General features: G+C 39.2%; 1 protein-coding gene across 16 annotated transcripts in view; it reads left to right on the top strand.

Annotated features, from left to right (window-relative positions):
- Nucleotides 1–21984, top strand: part of Elavl2 (ELAV like RNA binding protein 2) — a 148827-nt gene extending 126843 nt beyond the window's left edge. For 7 of the 16 annotated variants that reach the window (XM_029476746.1, XM_029476753.1, XM_029476751.1 and 4 more), the window contains 4 exons: nucleotides 8496–8649; nucleotides 11709–11934; nucleotides 18496–18534; nucleotides 19100–21906. In XM_029476746.1, the coding sequence (XP_029332606.1) occupies nucleotides 8496–8649; nucleotides 11709–11934; nucleotides 18496–18534; nucleotides 19100–19430 (750 nt within the window). In that variant the 3' untranslated portion in view covers nucleotides 19431–21906. Of the gene's footprint in view, nucleotides 1–8495; nucleotides 8650–11708; nucleotides 11935–18495; nucleotides 18535–19099 lie in introns of all 16 variants that reach the window. The other 9 variants (XM_021159661.2, XM_021159652.2, XM_029476743.1 and 6 more) reach the window with 5 other exon arrangements.
- The last annotated feature ends 938 nt before the right edge of the window (nucleotides 21985–22922 follow it).

Here is a 22922-nt window from a genome sequence, read left to right as displayed (position 1 = left end):
GTTTGGGGTTATTCCCCACAGGTACTGACTACATTTCTCACAGTCGTTCAACTTCAATCATGTCTACAAAACTCATTTTGGAGAACTATGTATGATTTACTTACAATAAAGAGGCTGAAGTTATATTTGTTTTTAAAAATGTAATTACTACTTTTGTATATTCAGTTACTTTTTAACTAAAAGAAGTGAATGTGTGTGTCCAGGAAGGAACATGCACACATCAGAGCATGTGTCTACTGGTCGGAGCACCTCAGTGCTAATAGCAGTACTTGAGGTCTTCTTCCATCAATTGGGGATGTCCAGACCGGTCACACTTTTACTTGTTTTTTTACTATGCGGAAATAGTTTAGAAACTTGGAAGACATTGTTCTGTTTTGTCTCAGGAGTATCTTTATCACATACACTGTTTGTTGTCAATAACATGGAAGGTCCTTGCTAAGCTATTTGCCTATATAGTCAAAGAGAAACTACAGTGAAGGGGCCGGGATTCTATTCCAGCCACCATACATGAGAAATAGAACTGTTTGGACCCTCATTTTAAACTGCCATGCATGGATGGAATTGGGTCCACTTAACTGTGCTTCGTGTCATGCTCAGAGGCTAAGTTTAGGCCATATGTGAAAGGAAGGCCCATTTGTTACTTCTGCAGTTGCTAGTTTTCTTGGCATAATCCTTACAACCAGTATGCTTTTGTTTTCCTTTGGCCATTCCATGTTCTTAGCCTTATCTATCATTAACAGTGTCTTCTGATCAGTCAGTCTCATCTTGATGTTGGAGCTAAGGTCAATTGCCTTGACTTTTACTCAGTGAAATTTGAAACTGCTAGGAAGCTGAGAAGCCTCCTTAGTGTAAACAACCAGTTGTCTTTTAAATGGTGCATGATTTTCAAATGAGCAGAAGCACTTAATGTAGGAGAGCTTGCAGTGTAGGTATATTTCAGTTGGTGTTATGTCAAGATCCTTCACTTTCCTTTTTTTATTCTGTTGGCCTGCCTCCAACAATTAGATTATATTTCACACATAACTTAAATCTTGGACATTGGTAATAGAAGAAATTCTGTACTTGTAGAAACCAACTCATCCACTTTGATGTGTTTCATATTTTTTAAACACCCTTTAAGCAGTGGTACACACCTTTAATCCCAGCACTTGGGAGGCAGGCACAGGTGGATCTCTGAGTTCGAAGCCAGCCTGGTTACAGATTGAGTTCTAGGACAGCAAAAGCTACACAAAGAGAAACACTGTCTCAAAAAACCAATCAGTTGATCAAGCAATCTATGCTCTTTAAGTATGATGATGATCATGGTGATGTGTACACACACATGGAGGTCAGGGACAACTGTGTGGAATTCTCCACTTCTGCACTGATGTGAATTCCAGCCATTGTACTCATCAGGACTGAATAACAAGTGCTTACTCTGAGCCCTCTCGTTCATCCATGTTTCATAGTTCTTATATATACATAAGAGAATATTTAATTTATCAAAGCGAAGTTCCATAGCTTCTTAGAGTGTCTCTTCAGGAATCTCCTTGGCAACGGCTGCTCATTCTCTCATTGATTGCCATTTCACTAGTTATTTGTGAGTTCAAAGGCCATGTTTCAACAACTAGTATAATGAAGAGACACACAGATAGAAAAGTCACATCTCTGAATGAAATATCTGTATCTCTTCTTTGTGTTTTTAGACAGGCTACCTTTGTTCTTATTGTCCTTTTGTTTTTTTCCAGACAGGGTTTCTTTCTCAAGGTGTGGCTGACTGTCCTAGAACTCATTCTGTAGATCAGGCTGGCTTTGAACTCAGAGATCTGCCGACCTCTCCCTCCAGAGAGCTGGGATTAAAGGCATGTGCCACCACTGCCCAGTGCACAGTTGTCTTTTCCAAGGAAACTGAATTAAGTGATCTCTGTTGTCTTTTTTTATTCCCGCACCCCAACCCCACCAGTACCATAGTATTCTGTTGAGCTTTCTTTTCCTTCAGGTAGTTAAATCCTCAATTTCAAGAGCTAAAACTTCCTATTAAATATGTTTAATCGAATTTTCCAGTCTCTTCTGTTGATAACACTTACTTGAACTTTTGGCATTCCATATCAGATTTGCAGCTTGTTCTACCCTTAAAAAAAAAGTTTTATAAACATCAAGTTAGTTCATGATGATCATATACCATCTTCACCACAACAAATGTGTGGTTGATAGCAATGTATGCAAAGTAGTATGGTGGTTATTTCCTTATTTCAAGGAGTCATGTCACCTACAAGACAGGATGATAGTAGGTATGTCCTGTTTCTGTACAAATTTTAAAGTGGCACAATCAGTGCACGTGTAGGTACAGGCAGAGTCCTGGAATTCAGACTACAGTGGACAGGACTGGCAAGCATTGGCTTTATGGAGTAGTAAGATAAATGTTTGCAAGAAGTTGGAAATAACTAGAACATAGGCAAGTTAGAGCAGCATCTTGTATTTAACAGAGGGAAGCAGGGTAGCAGGAAGCCTAGGGAAACTGTAGGTTATTTAAATTTATATAGAAAAAGTAGACAGTGCCCTGAGCCTCAAGGTTCGAGAAATGTTAGATTCTAAAAGCCATAGGAAGCACTCCAGGCATTTTAAACAGAGAACACCATCAAAAGTATTCCATGGTATCTCTGAACTCAGTTGAATTAAAGCAATCATTATTAATCAAAACACTGAGCAAACCTGTTTGAAGTAAAACTTGACATTCTATTTCCCCCCTAGTGGTTGTGCTTTCTAATTTCTGTATCTTGGAATATTAAAAGTTAACTACACCAATATATAAACTTCTATAAGCCTTTTGCTAGAAGAGATTGCTTCCTTTGGTCCCATCATTTTTGCTGGAGCCAATCTTTACTCTGCACTGTTCTCTTACCTTCTCTTGTTGGACACCCATAGGGAAGCATGCCTTTCCTGAAAAAGTAACTTAGAACTATGATATGCATGTGGCTTAGTGTGTTCCAGGACATGATCCTGGTAGTGTTTTGCATATGGAAACTGATCAAAGCACACATCTTCCCTTTAGGTACATTTTAAGGTCTTTGGCCTGAGTTGTGTTTGGAGGCAGGATCCCTCTGTGCATGCTCTGAGCCCCTCAGGAGGAAGCTGTGCATCAGCCAACGGTGGAGGCATGAAGCTGGGATGGAACCTTTGCTTCCACTTAGTCCAGTGAGAGCCAGCTTGTATTTAGTGGTAGTCACTTTTTCAGAGAGTAACAATCAGGCTTTTGCTTTATGATATGAATAGCAATTAACTTGCAGTGTAAATGGGCATAATTATGACCTTTCCCATTCTTTTAAGTTAGAAGAAATTGAATTAGGCTTTTTAAAAAATGTCTAAAGTGACAAGTATCTAATTTCCAAGTTTAATGTTTGTAGTTCTGGGTCAGTAGTTGACAAGTGATAAAAGCTGTTCATTGGTGATCTTGTCAGTGGGTGATTTTTTTAGACGTTCAAAGTTTAAAAAGAAACCGATTGCTTTGTTCATTTGTGGATCATACCACTTTAATCTGTCGGTATTAAAGTCACCATTTCTGATATTCTCATTGATGAATCAGAGACAGGACAGTAGTACTTTGGGACAGAATCATTTCAGATGGACTTCTGTAGAATGCAGTCATGTTCTAAGATATTAAGCTTCGCATTTAATGAAATACCAGTTCTTGCCCATAAGATACTATGTTTCTTTTAATTTTGTGTATTTTTATTAACTTCTTTTGATACCATACTCCTAGTATATATGTTACTCATCCTTGCATGTTTAATGAGTAATTAGTTTTAGCTTATGATGAGGAAATGGGCTTTTAATTACAAAGAATATAGTGTATTTCAGAGTTCTCCAATTTTGAAATCTAATTATTTTGGTAAACTTGTTTTGTTTTTTTGTTTTCTCTGTCCAGTGTAGCCTCATTTGTGAAGAGCACTTTGGGAAAGTCATTGGCTACACAGTCTCTCTGCTTGCTGCTTCTCCCTCCCACCTTCCCTCAAGGAGCCTCATTATTGCTTGTCTTGGTTTATTATATCACTTGTAGGCTTGTGAGAACTTCCAGAATAAACCTGAGTTTTAAATTGCTATCTTGGAAGCAGATTGGTGTTCAGTTTTTGTACTCCCTGTATCATCTTTAAATATTTAAATTGCAGACACTCTGGCTGCCTCTTAAATTAGATCCTTCACTTAGTAGTTTTGACATTTCATAACCTTGCTCCTCAGGCATTAAATATTCACCTGTTTAAATGGCAGTGAAAATTTAAAATACAAACCCATATATTAATCCAATGACTAGAAGGAAGAAGCTATTGGCCCCACCAAGACCAGTACTACAGATTCATTGTATTGAGGTATTTATAGAGAATTCCTCATGTAAAGAAAACCCTCTTGAGTCTTCTCTGAGGGAATTTAGTTGTAAAGACCCACAAGGGTATTTAACACTTTGAAGATGTGTTTCTACATCTTCAGTCCCAGTGTGGTTTTGTGGTGAGTATTGATGCAAGGCATCCATAAAACTCCAGATCCACAGCAAAGTCAGAGTGGTGACCATTGCTGATAATTACTAGCTAGAGAGATTGGACTGGTAACGGATTTAAATCCCCAAGGTGATTGTCCTCGTATCTCTGTAAGGCTTCCCACTGTGGTCTAAAGTGTACTTCGTATTATAATCCTCTGAGATTGAAGAACTGTCTACCTTTTCTTGGAAAGCAGGATGTTGTTGACAGTGATATCCCTAACCAAATAGAGGATCAGGGAGGCTGGTTTCATTCTAAGAAATTTACAGAGGTAGGATTCAACCAGGTGCATTATGGGAGAAGGGTCAGCCCAAATGCCCCTTGTTTCACTTCCTGGAAATTCCTAGGGGTGGTGTTCTTTATTTCTATGGAATAGAATATAATAAAACTTATTTTTATTATGATAAGCAGTTTCTACAGTTAATCTCAACTAGTGACCACTGTTTTTAGGGAAAGCTACTTTGAAATACATTAATGCATGTGACATAAAATTAACTGGTTTAGTGACATCTTTTTTGCTATCTTTGCTTAGTTTTTATGTGTGCTTTAAGAAACAGGCTAGAGTTACTTAAAAATTCTGAACTCTTACATCAAGTGAACTGACCAGCTAGTTTCCATATTGTGATACTGTGAAAAAAAGCTGGACCAGGTGAAAAAGGCAGGGAGGCAGGGAGATGAGTTGGTGAGTCCAGACCTCAGCACAGGCTGTGCTTCTCCTTCCATATGACATTTGCCTTATCTTTACCTCTTGTGTTGGCCATAATCTATTCTTCTATTTGTGTGTCCTGCCTGCCTTACAAGATAGTCAAAGGCACAGAACAAAACTATATGTCTTATAACTGGTAAAAACCTAAGCCTGAATGTGACTTTATTGGTAAGCAGTATTTGTTACCAGTTCTTTACAGCATTATAGGAAACACCCTTTTAACATAACTAGGAGATAAAGAAATAATGTGAATGTAAGTTTGTGTATTATAAGCCTGGTATGGATGTTCAAACCTCTCAAACCAAACATCCACAAGGCTGAGGCAGGAGGATTGCCTTAAGTCTGAGGCAAGCCTGGACTATATAGTGAGTCCCAGGCCAACCTGAGCTAAAGAATGAAGTCCCATCTCAAAAGGCAAACCAAACAATGGCAAAAGCAAGGAAGCACACAAAAGAATGGATATTGAGGGGAGGGCTGCTGATCCCTGTATGCTTTCAGTTTTTACATAATCACTAAATATAAGCCCTTTATTCTAAATATACTTCAGGATAACTTAAAACACCTCACCCACACATGTCTGAACTGTACAAAGCAGTGAATGTCAGTGCATGAGTAAATGACTCTGGAAAGCTGAGATGGGCTCGGTTACTCTAAACTTGATTATGTAGGTCTTTCTGGATATAGTCGGATGCACGTAGAGGTGAATAATATTTATAGCACGGCCACCCTAATTTTTAGACTCTTAAAAATGCCATGCACACTAAAAGGTACTTATTTACTCCTAAGAACTACTTTTAAAAGGTAAAATTATGTGGTTTATGTGGTATAATAGGATTAAGGACTTTGTCTCAAGTTAACAGGGTAATAAAGTGAACCTAGTTTTGAACCCAGGCTCACTGACTGGAGAATTGTCACCTTTCATCACTGTGACTCTCCCTGCCTTATGCTAAGCTAGAGCCTCCTGCCTGCCTCTCCTTGCTTTTCCACTCAATGAGAAGGCATAAATGCTTATGCTTGCCCTGTAGCCCATGGTGAGTGGCTCTCACAAAGAGAGCCCTTCAGTCACATAGTCTAGAGCAAAGTGACTGCTGACTGGCTCCCTGCTACAGGAATAAAGCCATGAAATCCTCAATATGGAAGTGGGCCAAGTGCCAGATTGTATAGCTTCCTTAGACGATTGCAAATCAGCCTAGAAAAGAGCCTTGGTATTCATGTATTCTTACCACTGGATTCAAACATGCTTCCGAGTCCATGGTGTCATAGGTACAGAAGTCCCAAGGCTAGATTTTTGATTACTTGAAGTTTTCCTCCTTTTTTATTTTGTATTTATAAGTCTTCATTACAACATAGCTAGGTATAGAGAGAAAAGAGTGAATATTTTCTCTTTGCTACTGTCCCAGATTCCTTTATGGAGGACAGGACAGTGTAATGTGACTTTCAAATAAGCCCTTGGAACAGCATCTGTATTTCCAGCTGTTAGCGAGCAAACTGATTGAATAAAGACAGGAATATTATAAGCCCTGTTGGGGCAAGGGTAAAAGATACCAAGAACTTCATAAATTAATATAAAAGCTGGCCAGGGTTTTCTTTTTGTTTTATTTCCTAGAAATATTATTTAAAAGTAATAAAGATCTACAGGTATAACCAAAAAGATAATGGTTAATGCTTTTTTAAAATTCTAGTTTTGATAAAAAGATTCTAAATTGTAGTAGTAAACCTGATCAAAGGTGGTTATTACTAGGTAATGTGACTAAGCTGAAGTAATTAATCATAGTACCAGTCTTAGCAAGTCAATCCCAGAGTTGGACGTTTTGGTTATTTTTAATAAATATGCAGAAGACAGGCTGGGTTACAAAATTTCTGTCCATGAAGTTGGCCAATCCTGAAGAAATCATGGGTAAGCCAAAGAGAGCATGTTTGGAAACCACATGGACCTACAGCTTTCTAAACAATGTATGGATAAAGCAGGTATGAATTTCAGGTCCGATGAGATGATAGACTGTGTCACGATGCTCGGGTCCAGCTTGTTGTGGACTCACATGGTCATTAACTAGATAGGCTTGGTTTATGACGTAGTTTTGCTTTGGTCACATTCTGGTCATTGGCTAAACCCTGAGGATCCAATGATGAGCAAGACTTGAATAGCGAGGATTATAAACTAATACAGATGTTTTGTCTGCTGTTTTGTATAATTTGGGATTCTTTCATTAAAAGACTTCTTCAGATGTCAGAAAGACAGAAAGATTGTAGGAGCCTGAGAAGACAATCAACTCCAAGGAAACTGTTTTCCATGCACCACAGGGCTGATAACACATACAACTCACAGATCACACACCCACTGCGGCAGCATGCACAAGATTCTTATGTGTTCAAGCTAGACAAAGTCCTAACATGGAGAAAGGGAAATAAGCCCAAAATCCCACCTCCAACCAAGAGCGACTTGCAATTGAAACTTGCTGTGAGAAGGAAAATCTTTTTTATACAATGGAGTGGAAGTGGGTATATGAAGCCCACTTCATGGCAGGCTCGGGGATACTGGCTCACACAAAAAGGACTCTGTTTATATTTGTGAGCTTTGTTGTTTGTTTGCTGGATTTTGTTTGTTTTGTTTTGAGAGAAAGAACTTGAAGTTGGATTTGTAGGGAGAGGGGAAAGACTATGATGAAAATGCATGTAATAAAAATTAAAAAAAATAAAAATAAAGGAGATTTTTTTTTGAAAGAGCGTAACTAGCAGATAAAGACAGCCAAACACTTGGTATAAAAAAGAAGGTTATGAAAACTTGTGGATGAGAAGATTATGGATTGTGAGTCCCTCCTGTGTGTAAATCTCCAAGAGTTCACGTGAGAGTGGTGTTGGCATAAGTGATAAGAAGTCCTTCCCTGATAAGAGCTACACATTGTTAAATGGATGCCACCATCTCCAGAGATGTAGAAAAAAGTCTTAGATGTACCCGATGAGTTAAAAATACGTACACTTGGAATGATTGCTCGCAAATCTCTTACCTTTTTGTTGCCACCACTAAGGACATCTTACTTCCCTTGTCCATGCTGTGTGCCACTGGTCTGGCTCGAGACCTCATGGGAACTGTAGGAACGGTTCTTCTCTTCTCCTCACACAGAAAAACGGCATCCCTCCTTTTCTGAACCCCTACCCTCAGTGAACCAACAGCACCCACTTGTATTAAGACAGCGCTTGCTCTCTGCCCACTGTGAAGCAGTTGTGGAGGTTTCTGACAGTAGTGAGAATACCAGTGTGCTTAACCTTATTCCCCTTTTCAGGTTTCCTACGCTCGCCCAAGCTCAGCCTCGATCAGAGATGCAAACTTATACGTCAGTGGGCTTCCAAAAACCATGACCCAGAAGGAGCTGGAACAGCTGTTTTCACAGTATGGGCGCATCATTACTTCTCGGATTCTTGTCGACCAGGTCACTGGTAAGTAGGCAGTGGTTCTGGACAGTCTTGTGCTCCCTGACGGGCGGATTGTGAAATATTCTGTCTCCTCACACAGCAGTCTTGCCTCTAGAACACATCAAAGGTATATGTGGGCCAGAAAATGCAATTTTCTGCTGGAATTGTTCATAAATATGCATGGACAGAAATAGATTGTGGAGTGGAGTGAGCGAGCTTGAGTCATTTCCACCCCGAAGGTGCAGGTTTGAAGCCCGTTTCATGGCTTGTAATAAATTTATAGATGCTATAATCTTCATTTTCAAGCCTCTGTGTGAAAAAAGCCCCTATCCCCCTTATAAACAATCTTATTTTTGTGAAAAGCAAATTTTACTGCAGCGGTATGCAGCTGGTTCTCTGAGCAAGGATGAGGCTGAATCCACTCTGGTAATTGCTGCGAAGGCAGTTTTCCCAGGCTCTGCTGTGCCATAGAGGCATACGTAAGAGGATGAGATTTTGAGTGGTAGCAATTTGTTTTATGCCTAATGTAACTTTTGACCAGATGAGAATATGATGTTCGTTAGAACTTCATACGTAAAGACCATTTCTGACAACAATGTTAGCTAATGGATAGCTGGTGGTATGGATTGGATTACAGAGTTTTAAAGTAAGATACACATAGATTTTTTTTTCTATTATAAAAGCAATACTTGTCCTTTTGAGAACATTTTTAAACTAAAGAATCATGGAAGAGGGGAGCAGAAAGTTACCTGCGGTGCCTTATTTCCAAGCTACCCATATTGCAATATTGTGTATTACAGTGTGTGAATTTTTCTTGTAAAGAAAGAAGCAGATTAACTCTAGAATAAAACCAGGCCATGTTTTTAATCTTCAAGTAGAGATGAGTTCAGTTGTTGTGAATTTGAGCAGAGCAGTGTAGGCTTTTCCATTCTGTGCTGTTAATTGCCTTCACAGGAAGTGCTTTTCATAGACTTCTGTCGAGAGAAGCAGCAATGTGTACACTTCCTGGGAGAGCGGCCTGTAGACTGTGCTGCTGTGAGAAAGTCTGAGAGTGTATATGACTGCATTAGCTGCAGTAACTAGCCCGTAATCCTCCTGGTGAGGTCTGCACACTGGGGTATCGCACGCACTGTTCCTTAGCGGGGCAAAATAGAAACCCAAGCATAACAAATCAAACAGAATTTATTCTAAGCAACAGAATTACCTCCTTGTTCATAGCATTAATTTTTTTTTTAAAGAACTTGGTACTTAATGAGAAATTGGTGGACTGAGAGTAAACTTTGTATGTAACATGGAAATCGTGTCTCTTCCCATTAATGATGGCAAAGGATGAGCCTTCCAGAGAGCGAAGGATGGTGGGTGAACAGACAGTATTTCCTGAGTGGGGCCTATCAGCAGCCTTTTGGAACTTTGCTAGAACTACAAATTCTGGGTTCCTACACCAAATGTAGTCAATCCTGAGAATAGACATTTTCCACCTCCCAGTCCCCCACACACACTTTAAGTAGCCCCACCTATGTGGATGACATTTTTAAACCTATGCTTTCCTAATGGATCAGCCAAGAATTTTAGTATTTTACTTTCCTTTGCTCTGTGTGTTCATGTTTTGTTTTGCCCCCCTCCCACCTTCTTTTTTTTTTCCTCCTCCTCCTCCTTCTCCTCCTCCTCCTCCTCCTCCTTCTTCTTCTTCTTCTTCTTTTTTTTTTTTTTTTAAATTCAAGATCTCACTCAGTGTCCAAGCTGCCAGGTTGGCATCTCACACTTGGAGCAAACTTCTTCACCCTGCTGAGAGATGGAAATATGCTAGCTGGAATGTGTGTTCTCAATAGGAGCCCATAGAGAGATGAAAGGGGAAGAATGTATTTGTAGTCACTTCTTTATACGTACAACTTTCATGAAAAACATACCCTTTCCTGAAATGGAATAAGAAGCTCAGCAGCTCTGGCGTTCAGCCTTCAGGTGTTGGCCGTGTATGGTGTGTGTATCTTACATAGAAAAGATGAAGTAACAGCATATCAGATAAAACATGCCTGGAGACGATGCCTTATCTACCCTAGAAAAGTCTGAGCCTTATCAGGGTTCAATTGTAAGGCAGACGGACCACCTGTTTCTTTTTGAGAGGGTGCTCTAAATCACGATGGTATAGGTTTCCTCAGCAGCCCCTCCTAACTTCATTGGCCCACTCTGAATTATCTATACTTCCCTATGTACTAGGCTAAAATGTGGTCCTGTGAGGACCTGGTTGGTTGCCAAGAAGGCGTTTCTCCAAGGCTGCCTACCTTGTGTTGACCAACTGTGATCTGCTCACCTGCCTGTGCCCGTTACATGCAATGAACTGAGATCCATGCTGCTATTCTAAATCGTAAACCCAGAAAGGCCTTGTTCATGCCCTGTTTTGCCACTGTTATCAAAGAACAGGCAGGGAATGGCCTTCCAAGCTTAACAGGAATGTTGGAGGTGCCAGGAAGTTCACAGTTCTGCTGACTTAGCATATAGTCTATGCTGCATTACTTCTGTGAGATAGCGGAAGGGAAGAATAGAAGAGCTTCCGAAACCATGAAGACGCTCTTCAGATTCTGTTTTCTTGAGAGACCTTCATGCTTATATGATGATTATGACAAATGCATTTCTTAGAATTTTAGTTTAGCAATATATGCTCTCTAGTGTTTTTAGCAAATACATATTTTTGTTCTTATTCCAAGGAAGGGGCTGCCTGTCTGATAGCATGATTCGAAAAGTACTTGGGCGCCCAGTTAGTGTTACAGTGCACAGGAGGCAGGAGGGAATGTAGGGAAGAAAGCATGGGCTTATGTACTCTGTACTTTATTGGTTTCTTGACAAGCACAGGATAACCAGTGAGACCTCACATTGTATAGATTATTTGGTGCATTTTTAAAAGGTGGAAAATTGAGGTTCTGAGTTGAATTACTAAGGTAAAATTTTCTTCCTGGTGTGATTTTTGTGGCAAATGTTGTATTTGGGTGAAAAGATGTTAATGAGAAGGAAAAATTAATTTATCCTCTCTTCTCTTCTTCCCCTTTCCTGCTCCCTCTTTCCCAAATCTTTACTTAAATCTACCTTAGGCATATCAAGGGGTGTAGGGTTTATTCGATTTGACAAGCGGATTGAGGCAGAAGAAGCTATCAAAGGCCTAAATGGCCAGAAACCTCCTGGTGCCACAGAGCCAATCACTGTAAAGTTTGCTAATAATCCAAGCCAAAAAACCAATCAGGCCATCCTTTCCCAGCTGTACCAGTCTCCAAACAGAAGGTACCCAGGACCGCTAGCTCAGCAGGCACAGCGTTTTAGGTAAGTCTGGTCTAGTTCTCGTGCCCAGCTACTAAACTGGAGGAGAATGTGCAGGTTGACTGTCAAGTAATTGTATCAATAAGATCACTGCTTTGAGTTTGTCTTTACTGTTGTTTTCTTTCTTTCTTTTTTTCTTCTTTCTTTTCCTTTTTCTTTAATGGGCACAGAGAAAATATACTTGGGGGAAAGAGCAACTTTTGCTGTTACCAAAGGTGAGGGCAATTAACTATAAGGGCAGTTCTCCTCCAGGAGTGACTCTGCCTCCAAGAGACATTTGGCAAAATGTAGAGTCATTTGTGATGGCATAATTTGAGTGGAGATGTGACTCACATCTAGTGGGTAGAGTCCAGGGATGCTGTTAAGTATCCTGAGGCATACAGGAAACCCTGCAGCCACAGGTTACTGGGCCCAAAGCACACTTTGAGAAAAACCAGGCCTGCAGACTGCGGTCTGATGTGCTGTTTTCTTTTTGTTACTCTTTTCTTACAAAGAATTTATTTTTGTGTTTGAGCTGTCAAGTAGAGCTCTTTCAGTTAGCTGTGCTTTATAATATAGACATCGTTAAAGATACATGATGATAAGAATGCTCTACGTTATTTCAAGCGGAACCCTCTCTCCTTTGGTTGCATCTTACAGTTTAGAGGTTGACACACTTTGGCTGTAACATTCAGAGACGAAATCTATTAACATTTCTGGATCATGGTTTTTGCAACTGTGTATCCTCCTCTTCCCTTCCCTTCTCCTTACCATCTCCCTCTCTCTCCTTCTCCTCCTCCTTTCTTTTCAGCACTTTAAAAATTTAGAAGTCATTAGCTTCTGTGTCATACAGAAAGTAGTGTCAGTCTGCCTCTGGGTGTTAATTCACTGATGCATTAACCCAAGCCCAAAGAAGTCACTGTGTTACTAATGGGAATAAATAACCCAAATTCTCAAGTCATCTAGTTGTTGAATAAACAAGCAGACCAGGAGGCATTCAGAGCATACATACTTTGTGTGGGGGAAAAAAAAAGTGACTTGAGATTCAGTTAGGAACAGTGAATGTCTGGTTTTATGAATGAATCACCCAGTTTTTATTTACCACTCAGCCACATGGTATGATATAGCTGTATTGTATCTAACTCCTAAGCTAATTTTTTTATAAGTACATGCAAATATATACTCTTTCCTTTCTAAGACCAGATAGTTAACATACAATCATAAACTTAGTAAGGTAGAGGAATTAGCTTACATGTTTTCTAGGCTCTGTCACATACATTTTCCCCATTGGTATAATAGAGTATAGAAAAGAGAAGAAAAATTTAAAAACCAACTTAAAATATCTCCTCCTAAAAGCAGTTAAGTATGTGACTTAGGTTCTGTTAATGCCTGGTTGAATACCTACCTAAGCTGGCCTTCATTGAGAGAGCAAGGCCGTTGTCAAAGGCAGGGTTGACGATGGATGACCAGCTTCCTGGTTCATTGAGTTCATTTGCTGTAATTGTAGGAGAAAAAAAAAAAAAAACCATTGAGGAAAACAAAATGTGTATCACCTTTGACCTTGGTGACAAGAAGTGGCAACTGAGTGAGAGGCAAGTTCTCTGAGCTACCTGGTTATTTCCTTCTGCAGAGAGACCTCTGAGCGCCTCTTTCCAGCGCTGCATGCATGCCCTCGCTCTGACGCCTTTCTTTCTAACTTGATTCACTTGTTGCTGTTTCTGAATATAGTACAGTTCAAGCCCGTTGACTTTCAGCTGTGTTCCTAGTCGTCCTGCCCAGTTAGCTTTAGTTGGCTGTTAGAAGAAAGCCGTACTGCCATGCATTGTTGCTTTGTGATTTCAATTAAAGCTGTAGTGTTATTTGCTGGTTGCTATTTATTAGAGAAGTTCTCCTAGATTCTCAATACTATGTCCAAGGACCCATCGACAGCAGTAAGAGTCCTTGTCTCTGGGCAGCGTGTGTTGGATGTTGAGTACCACAGCATCCTCACTCAATCTTCCTTTCCCCCTTACACGCCCATGCCCTTTATTTTTGATGAGTTAAAGTTTTCCAAAGTTGTCACTATGATTAAATTTAAAGCCTTTATCTTTTGTTCATCCCATATTACAAAAAAAAATTTAATTTTATCATTACTTAAGAGATTCTTTGGCTCTGAAAGGAAAAAGACAAAACTTTCTACAAGAAGGGAGTAAGGAACATTAGTTGAAAGGAAAACCCAGCATTAGTAAGTGAGGAAGATTACTGTGTGTAGAGGTTTGATCTTGGAGCCCCAGCTACTCTCGAGGCTGAGACAGGAAGATCAAAGTTCCTGCCTGGATTGTACACTGCTCTTCTCATTGTACTACGTTTGACATCAAGTAGCCCCGAGATGGAGCTGTTACACGGCTTGCCCAGTGAGGGCAAAATGAAGCAACCGGGTACCCAGGATGGACGATTTTTTTTCCCTAGGATTCACCTCACTGCTCATCCCCACCTCTGCTTTGTCTAAGTGGTAAAATGTGTGTTACTGTGTGTAAGGGAATGTGTTTAATCTAGACTGGGAATGAGAGAAATGAGTCAATTTCTACAGTGCAAATATGTCTTAATGTGTGACTGGTGCTTTTTAAAAGTATCTTTAATTTGGCAGTCATTACCTTGATTTTCTTCTTCTTTTATTGAAGAAAAGTTGATCTTTGAGTTTATAAGACACTTGAGGTTAAGGACTTGAAAGTTTTGTTGGCATCTTGCTCTTTTCTGTAGTTGAGGTGTTAATTCCTCAACAGTTATTTCTTCATAGTATTTATGTTTTAGTGCCTTCGCTTTGAGTTTGCCACTTCTCAGCATGAATTTTAGAATGTTCATTGTGTTGTTTTAATGTTATGGTGGTACCTTGGCAGCTGAGAAAGACAGAGGAATACAAGTTATAATAATGATGAAAGGACTTTCAGAATTCATGAAAATTAAAAAATAAAATAAAATTTCATGTAATAAGGATTGACTTTAAAAGTGGGCTTATGAGGTTTATGGCTCAATCTGTATTGATAATTAGAATTATTTAAATATGAACACTGCTAATCTTATGGTCTAGTTGAAGTGTTTATAGTATATAAAATAAGGCAGAATATTTATTTGGATGAATGATGTGATTTCTGTCCCCTAAGAATATTCTGAGTACAGGATATCCAAATTAAACTGTAAACCAAAATGTTTCATTTAAGTTTATTGAGTGTGACCTAGGCAATGGCTGTGTGTCTGCTTCTGTGAGTCTTTGTGCATTTTTAAAGAGCCTCTGCAGTTAGCAGTTGGGTTGAGCTTTAGGTGTGTTGCTAGTTGCATTGGCTTGGTTTCATGTTAGAAGGCACAGATGTCAAGCCTCATGAATACTTGTCCTCATTTGTAGAAGATGTGACTGGATAAGGGAACATTGATGAGCTAAGATTGGTTAACATACGCTTTGGAGAAGTTTGTTAATTTTTCCACAGTGCACAAAATTGTGTTTTCTTATTTGTTGTCTTTTTTACATATTATGTCTGACTTTAATTGATTTTTTTAAAAATTCACCTTTCTATATAGATTGTTCCCTAGTCTACCAGCTGAATAGCTTGAAAACTAGGCATATACTTTAGTTTTATGCTATATTTCTAAATATTCTACTTTGAAATGAAGGTGTTCTAGCTCGTAGAGCATTCTGTTAGAAATGTTGCCTAGCAATAATCTGAGTTACAGATCCTGGTGATAGGTGACATTCCCAAATGTTTGTGCTCAGCACTTGTCTGTGTACATGGGTTGTACCTCTGTAATCAATGAACTTCAGACTCTGAATTCTAATCAAATATACAAACACAGGATGAAGATGAAATATATACTCTATCAGATATAACAATATACTGATATATGTATCTAAAGTATCTTAGTACATTAAGATTTTGCTTTAAGCAAGGTTCATAAAGTGTTAACTTTTATCACTTTGAATGTTTTGACTTCGTGTAAGAGATGTTGAATTGACTTGTGTCTAGCTTCTTGACATGGCTTCTGTGAGAATTAGAGGAAATAACTGGTTTGTCTTTTCTTGAATTCTCCTCACTGGAGCATCCTCAACCCAATTTCCTTTCTTTTGGGACTCTTTCTATAAGTAAAGGATGCCTTCATTGGAGCTAAGATTTTCTATATAATCTTCCAGATCCATGGAATGTGTTACTTGTGATTTGGATTATACCCCAGCTAAAGCCTGGGTGGGAGCAGACATTGGTCACCTTCTCAGGAAGGCTCAGAGTTCCTCAGGACAGCATGTGATAGCGTGGAGTGGATGCAGATACTGCTGCAGTCCAGATGTTAAATATCATTTAAGAACATTCTGGCTTTAAATAGCACACTACACAGGCAGTTGACTCCTTAACATCTACTCCCATGGGGGAGCACATCATCTGCGTGTGGCCCCAAGTTACCACAGAGAGAGGCTGCTAGCCCAGGCTCCTCTTGAATGTAGTGACTTTCAGTTTTAGGTGATCCTGTATGGAACTTGTCCTGAAGCTGTGGGACATGGAGGCTCTGCCTGGCATACTATGATATTTTCTCCTAGAGCTACACAGTTTACAATTTGCTGCCTGCTGCTGGACAAAGGCAGCTTGATGTCCGACTGAAGTACCCACTAGCTTCTTTAAATTCCAGTGGGACACATAAATGTGTAGCAGGGAGAGCCAGGGAAATGGGGGTCAGCTCCCTGTAGTCACTAGCTGCCATGCCTGAACTATTTCCTGGAGCAGTATTCCACTCCCTTGCTGATGGAGGAAGAGAAAGGGAGACGTGTAGGAAATTTGGTTTAAATCCTCCAGGATTGAATTTCCCCTAAGATTGGGAGATGAATGAGGGTCAGGGGACCATATAAGACTCTACAGGTGGGGCCACTCCAAGGCCCATTGAAGGTCTTCAGAGACCTACTTGCAAAACTCCCAGAAGTCCTGAGGATTGTAGGATGGGATAGAATTGGGAATTCCCTCTGTCTTATAACTTACTTCCATGGCAGGTTTGGTTCCCATCCTATCTTAAAAGCAGACACATTTTAAGGAAATTCTATGTCTGGAGTTTCATTGCTCACCGAAGTGGGTGGAGGGAAATGCAGCTACTTAACTTTGTCCTTTAATCACTTTGAACAGAGACTTCAATATGTTCATGTTTCCCACAGGTACCGTTTGTCAAATGCATTCCATAGCTATCATTCCAGTAATTTGATGAAACTTTCTGTATTTGATGAAACTTTCACTTTTTGATTGGTGTTGAGAATTTGTGTTCGTTTCTTCCTGATGTTTGTAACCTTGGTTTTTGTATATAAAGGCATGGCATCTTTCCTCATCTTCACACTGCAGAACCGAGTCAGTCCCCAGACGTTCTGTACTCTTCACACCTGCTCTGTGCTTTGTGTGTGCAAATATTCTCACCCAGTCAGCCTTCTGGGTAGTTTCCATCCTACATCAAGTGGTAGATGATAATTTTGGTACCCTTTGCTTTTACATAACCACTAGGTATGTGTTATAAAGCTGCAGTGCTTGGATCAGTGGTCTGTGCTAAGTGGTGCCTTTGAAATTGTGGACTGCAACATGGCAGACCCAAATAGAGGAAGGAAGATCTAGTGTCACTGTGATTTGTTCTCTTGCCTTCCACTTTTCATGAGATCAACTCAACAGTTCCCTTTTGTTTTTTCACGACACCGGAAAGCGCAGAGGAGAGTTAAGATTAGGGACATGCAGGGAAAACACTTTTCCCTGTCTGAAAGACCAGAAGGAGCGCACGCTTTGGCCTTTATAAATTGAGAGGAGTTGCTTTTCTATGTGCTCTTCTCTGTGTTTGCGTTGACCTCAAAAAGCTGATACCCACCCACTTCCCAAAATACTTAGCTTTTCACCGGTATTAAAAGACAAAATAATTGTGCCCCACCTGGGGCTGTGGAGAGTGGGGAGCATTGCAGTTGGGTGAGTTATATGGCTCTGTATTAGACATGCCTGCTCCTCATGTGTAATTTATTAGTAAATACTACAAACGTGAGGCACCCATAAGAGTCTTCTTGACATTGATAATGCAGGATGGCCCAAACTCTATACAGCAAGTTTGTCCATAAACAATGTAATTGTGCATCTCTGTCAATCTACATCTTTGATTTTAGAAGATGAGAACTCCTCTGAAGAACTAGCTCTGTGGGTTGAGGTTAGCTGTTTAATCCTTGGATGCTTCAGTGGCCTCAGGAACCCATGGAATTGTAAGGAGTAAAAGTAGGCGTTTGTGAAGGTGCTGGTCAGTTCCAGTTTCACTTTTAGAGCCTGCCTGGTGGGGAGTCAGATGTCAGCTGCTCCGGCCCCTTCACATTCTGTTTCTGGCTGTTCCCTCAGATGACCGCCACTTTCTCCTCAGCTGCACTGACCTTGTAGAGATAGCCAGTGTTCTACCACAGTGGGTGCCCATTCTCTCAGGAATGGTAAAAGACCCAGTGTTTTGAAACATCAAATATATTTTTTGTACCATTATCCCCATGGAAAGTGGCAGTAGTGAGCCTAGCTTTCATGAACTAAAAGGGGGAAATTAAACACTGAAGTTTGCTAAATGTGTGTTTTGCAGGTTGGACAATCTGCTCAATATGGCTTATGGAGTGAAGAGGTAATGACTTAGGTTCATGACACCCATAATCCCTTCCCACAACCAATTGATTTCTTTGATTTGGGGAGCAATATTTCCACCCTAATAAATTTATGTTGGGTTTTCTTTTGCATGTGTAACCTATTGTAAAGTTGCTTTTGAAGTGCGTTGAACTCCTGGAATATCTTTATACCACTGTATGCCACCCAGTCTTTTAAAAAGTCATTATTTCAGATTGCATTGCAACATTGTAGCATGTTTCTGTTACATGTTGGTTTTCTCCCTTCTCCATCCTCATGAAGCCGATTTTTTTCTTTTCTTTCCTTTCTTTCTTTTTTGCCATTGTTTAATTTGTTGTTTTGTGCAGCAGATAGTGATCATTTCATAATCTATCAGTACTTGGATTGTTTGTCTGTTACTGCAAGCCACAGATAGAGCCTCGGTTGACACATCACGTAGCTGTATTCATCTGTTGGGGAAGCAGAATTGCTAAAATTTGGGAAAAGAGAAAAGAACTTAAACCCATTGCTGTAACCAATCAATGTTCCTTGTATGTGTGTGTATGTCTGTTTCCTGTTTTGTTTAGTAGGTTTTCGCCAATGACGATTGATGGAATGACCAGTCTGGCTGGAATTAATATTCCTGGGCACCCTGGAACAGGCTGGTGCATATTTGTGTACAACCTGGCGCCTGATGCAGATGAAAGTATCCTGTGGCAAATGTTTGGGCCTTTTGGAGCTGTCACCAACGTGAAGGTCATCCGTGACTTTAACACCAATAAGTGCAAAGGTTTTGGATTTGTGACTATGACAAACTATGATGAGGCGGCCATGGCGATAGCTAGCCTCAATGGATACCGCCTGGGAGACAGAGTCCTGCAGGTCTCCTTTAAGACAAACAAAACGCACAAAGCCTAATGAGCTCTTGTCCTCAGTCCATTTATATATGAAAACTATACAACAAAAGCAAGTTAAGAGAAACTTTATACATTAGTAAATGTCTTTGTAAGTCAGTGTTGAGATGGGGATAAATGACTACTTAGCATCCTAAGAAATATGTGAGATTTTTTATTGCTAGTATTTGAATTAAAACTTCTTAAATATCTTTTATGTTTGAATATGGACAAGAGGTACAGGGTTTTTACCTGTCACATTGCATTCTATTGCCTTCTTTGAAGAAGGTGGACCTTTTAAAGTGTTTCAGCTAAGGGAAGACATTTCTTTTCTTTTTACATAACTGCCTTGAACCTGTGAGTAAGTACTGAGGCTTTGTGTTGTAGCTCTTCAGTTGGTTGTCTTTCCCCACCTCCTTATCTTTCCTTTTCTTTCTCTTTCTTTTGTCTTTGTTTTTTTTCTTTCCATTCTCTAATTAGCTTTGTGTTTGGTTTACATTTAAAGCATTGCTGTTATGTCTCAGAAAAGTATTTTGAAGTTTACATTTTTATTTATGAAGTTACAAACAGTATTTATTTTGTAATTCTGATTTGGGCTGGGGCAGGGGGGGCGACATTATAAACGCTTATTGTAAGAATACTGGAGAACTTTTCGTAAAGCAGTACCTTGCCAAAGAGATAAGAGCCTCTTTGATGTGGGTTTAAAAAAAGCATCTATTTTTATAAAAAAGAAAATTTGGAGAAACTTTTTACTGGTCCTGGAACAAATATTTTGACTTGAATACTTTGAGAAATCTCTTCATATGACACCTAGTGAGCTTTTAAAATTTACCAGGAAATTTGCAACGGTTGGAAAATTTAGAAAGATTTATGATGTAGAAAAATACTTTTGAGATCTTTGTATGAGAGGAATTGAGTCAGTGAGGGAACACTGCTGGTTTCATTTTCGTAATCACCAGTGGGGCGTCTGATCATCCTGGTTGTTATGTGATAGATGGCTCACATTGATTTGTGATTTTGAAACAAATAAAAAAAAATTTACAAAAGAATATATAAGAGCAGGCAAGAAATTTAAATTACCAAGAGATGGGGGAAAATCTGTTCTTCCTAAAGAAATCCCTTCAGATAGAGCTCATGGTGTTTAGTGATGTACTTGCAGTATCGTTTGAAGAATTGTTTTGTCTTAAGGAAGATGAGATGTTGCACACGTTTGGATGGCAGCAAGTCAGCAAAGGCGACCTGAGTTGGATATATTTGGAGGTATTTTGAGAGTTAAGTTTAAGGCTAACACCTGAGCTTTGTGTGATGTAAATAAGACCTTGTGTTTATGAACCTTTCAGCTAATTTTATTTTTTTCCCTTACATATCAAGTGATGTTCAGGTTTTGAATGTTTTGTATCAGTTCTTTTCTTTGTAAATGGCATTAACATTGTTACTTGAGGTCTTGCTTATTCAGTTCTGTTGTCCTGAGGACTTGAATTTACAGTGCATCAGATTCGTTGGCTAATTCTGTCTGTAGATAGTCTAGCTTCAGCTGTTTATGGTGATGCTACATTTTCGTTTATAAATATGTTTGTGGTAAAAAAAAAGAAAAAAATGAGTATAACCATAGGTTTTGAACAAATTTCCTTACATTTTTCATACAAAATCATAAATATCTGTATGCTATTGAAATTTAACTTTGTATGATGCTTAAACCACTATTTGGGGAAATAATAAAATAAGTCTTTACCATGTATGAAAGAAATTTTAAAAAATACAAAATATTTTCTGATTAGCATCTAGCTTATAATAAATTTTCAAAAAAGCTGAAGGCAACTGTGGCCTTCATCAGGATGCACTGAGAACTATATAGTTACGTCCTGCGTTTTGTATAAACTGAGATGCTCATGTGCTTCCCCTTAGAACAGGCAATGTGCTATGCATAACATAGTTGTACATTATCTTTGCAGTTGCTTTGAGTTTTATTTTTTATTATTTAAAACTGTAGTTATAAAAATTTTCAGTATAGTACAGTACATATACTGTGAGGCGCGTGCTAAAGTGAACAAGCGAGTTTTCATGCTGACCCACTCAATGCTATTCAGAACTCAATTGGCTTAGCACTTTCTCATATCCTTAGGTGCATTTAGATTGTCAGAGTTAACCTGCGTTAAAAAAAAAATAAAATAAAAATACATGTATATATTTAAAAAAAAAAATAAGGTTTCCCTTGTGGGCAAACAGCAGCTACACGCTTCTTTCCTGTGCTACTGTAGCAAACCACAGCATTGATGAGAAGGCATGCGAACTGTGCTTCACTTCACAGTGTTTATCCGAGCACTTAATAAAATGTAAGGCTGGTATTTATTTGAAGTTGTACAGTATGACTTAATTCACATCTGTTGGAATAGAAAATATATTCTGTTGAGTATTTAAGAGGCTGTACATGTTTTCTTTTGTGTTTGGATTCTTTGTGCTTTTTCATGTTCGGTACATCAATAAACAAAGTTGAAGGGAAAGAACTGTGTATCTTTAAATACATCTGGATTGTGGGGTACCTATGCGCAGTCTAGTTCAAAAATAAATAAATAAATAAATAAACCTTACTCTCTTTAATGAAAAGAGGTGTTCAGAGGTCAGAGATGAAAGCTGTGCTATCTAAAAGGAATCTAGAAGGGCAAGTTAACTGAGGGGCGGGGGGGGGGGGGGGGGGGACTGTGAAGGAAAGGAAAAAAACAAAAACAACAACAACAAAATATCAAACCCTAAAAGAAAAAAACTGACAGAATACTCTTGACTAGTTAGCTTTCAAGTGCATTGACTAGGTGACTTTTACAGGGACGTGTACTCATCAGCTAGTAATGCAGTCTATTGCTCTACCACCTCACCATTAACCCTCGAGCATTTCCAGGAGTGGGAACTACACACCCTATGACTTGAGCCAGTCATGAGCACTTGGGCATGGCAACTTTATTCTGCCTCTGTCAGTAAGACTGTGCCCACCAGAGGAGGTGGTGGGTGACACTTGTGTTGAACAACTGCTATCTCATTAAGAGAGTTTTCTCTGGGAGAGAAAACTCACTTTCTGTTAGGTTAACAAAATTGTGAAGTGTGCCAGCTCCTTCCATGCTTCATTTACACATTTAATCACAACACATCTCCAGAAGGTAAACGGAGAGAAAAACAGTTCTTGCTGTTCCTTCTGTCTGTCTGTCTGTCTGTCTCTTTGAGATGTGATCTCTCAATGTAGTCCTGACTAGCCTGGAACTCACAGAGATCTACCAACCTCCTGAGTGTCAGAATTAAAGATGAGGACCACTGTGCCTGACTTCTCTGGCTTTTCTTTTCGGTGAGAATTACACTTTTATTAAACTTCAGAAAGCTGAGTATGTTGAAGGGATTTTTTTTTTTTTTTTTTGGTTGCTGTTCATTTGTTTTTTATAAGTCTACTGGATGATTTTTTTTTTTTTTGATTGCATTGATTTGTTGCTTTGGGTAAAAACCATCTTATTTTATACATAATAACCAAGACTGT

The sequence above is a fragment of the Mus caroli genome, chromosome 4 (assembly GCF_900094665.2).
Source record: "Mus caroli chromosome 4, CAROLI_EIJ_v1.1, whole genome shotgun sequence".
Taxonomy (NCBI): Eukaryota; Metazoa; Chordata; class Mammalia; order Rodentia; family Muridae; genus Mus; species Mus caroli.
This window is presented reverse-complemented; position numbering and strand designations above follow the sequence as displayed.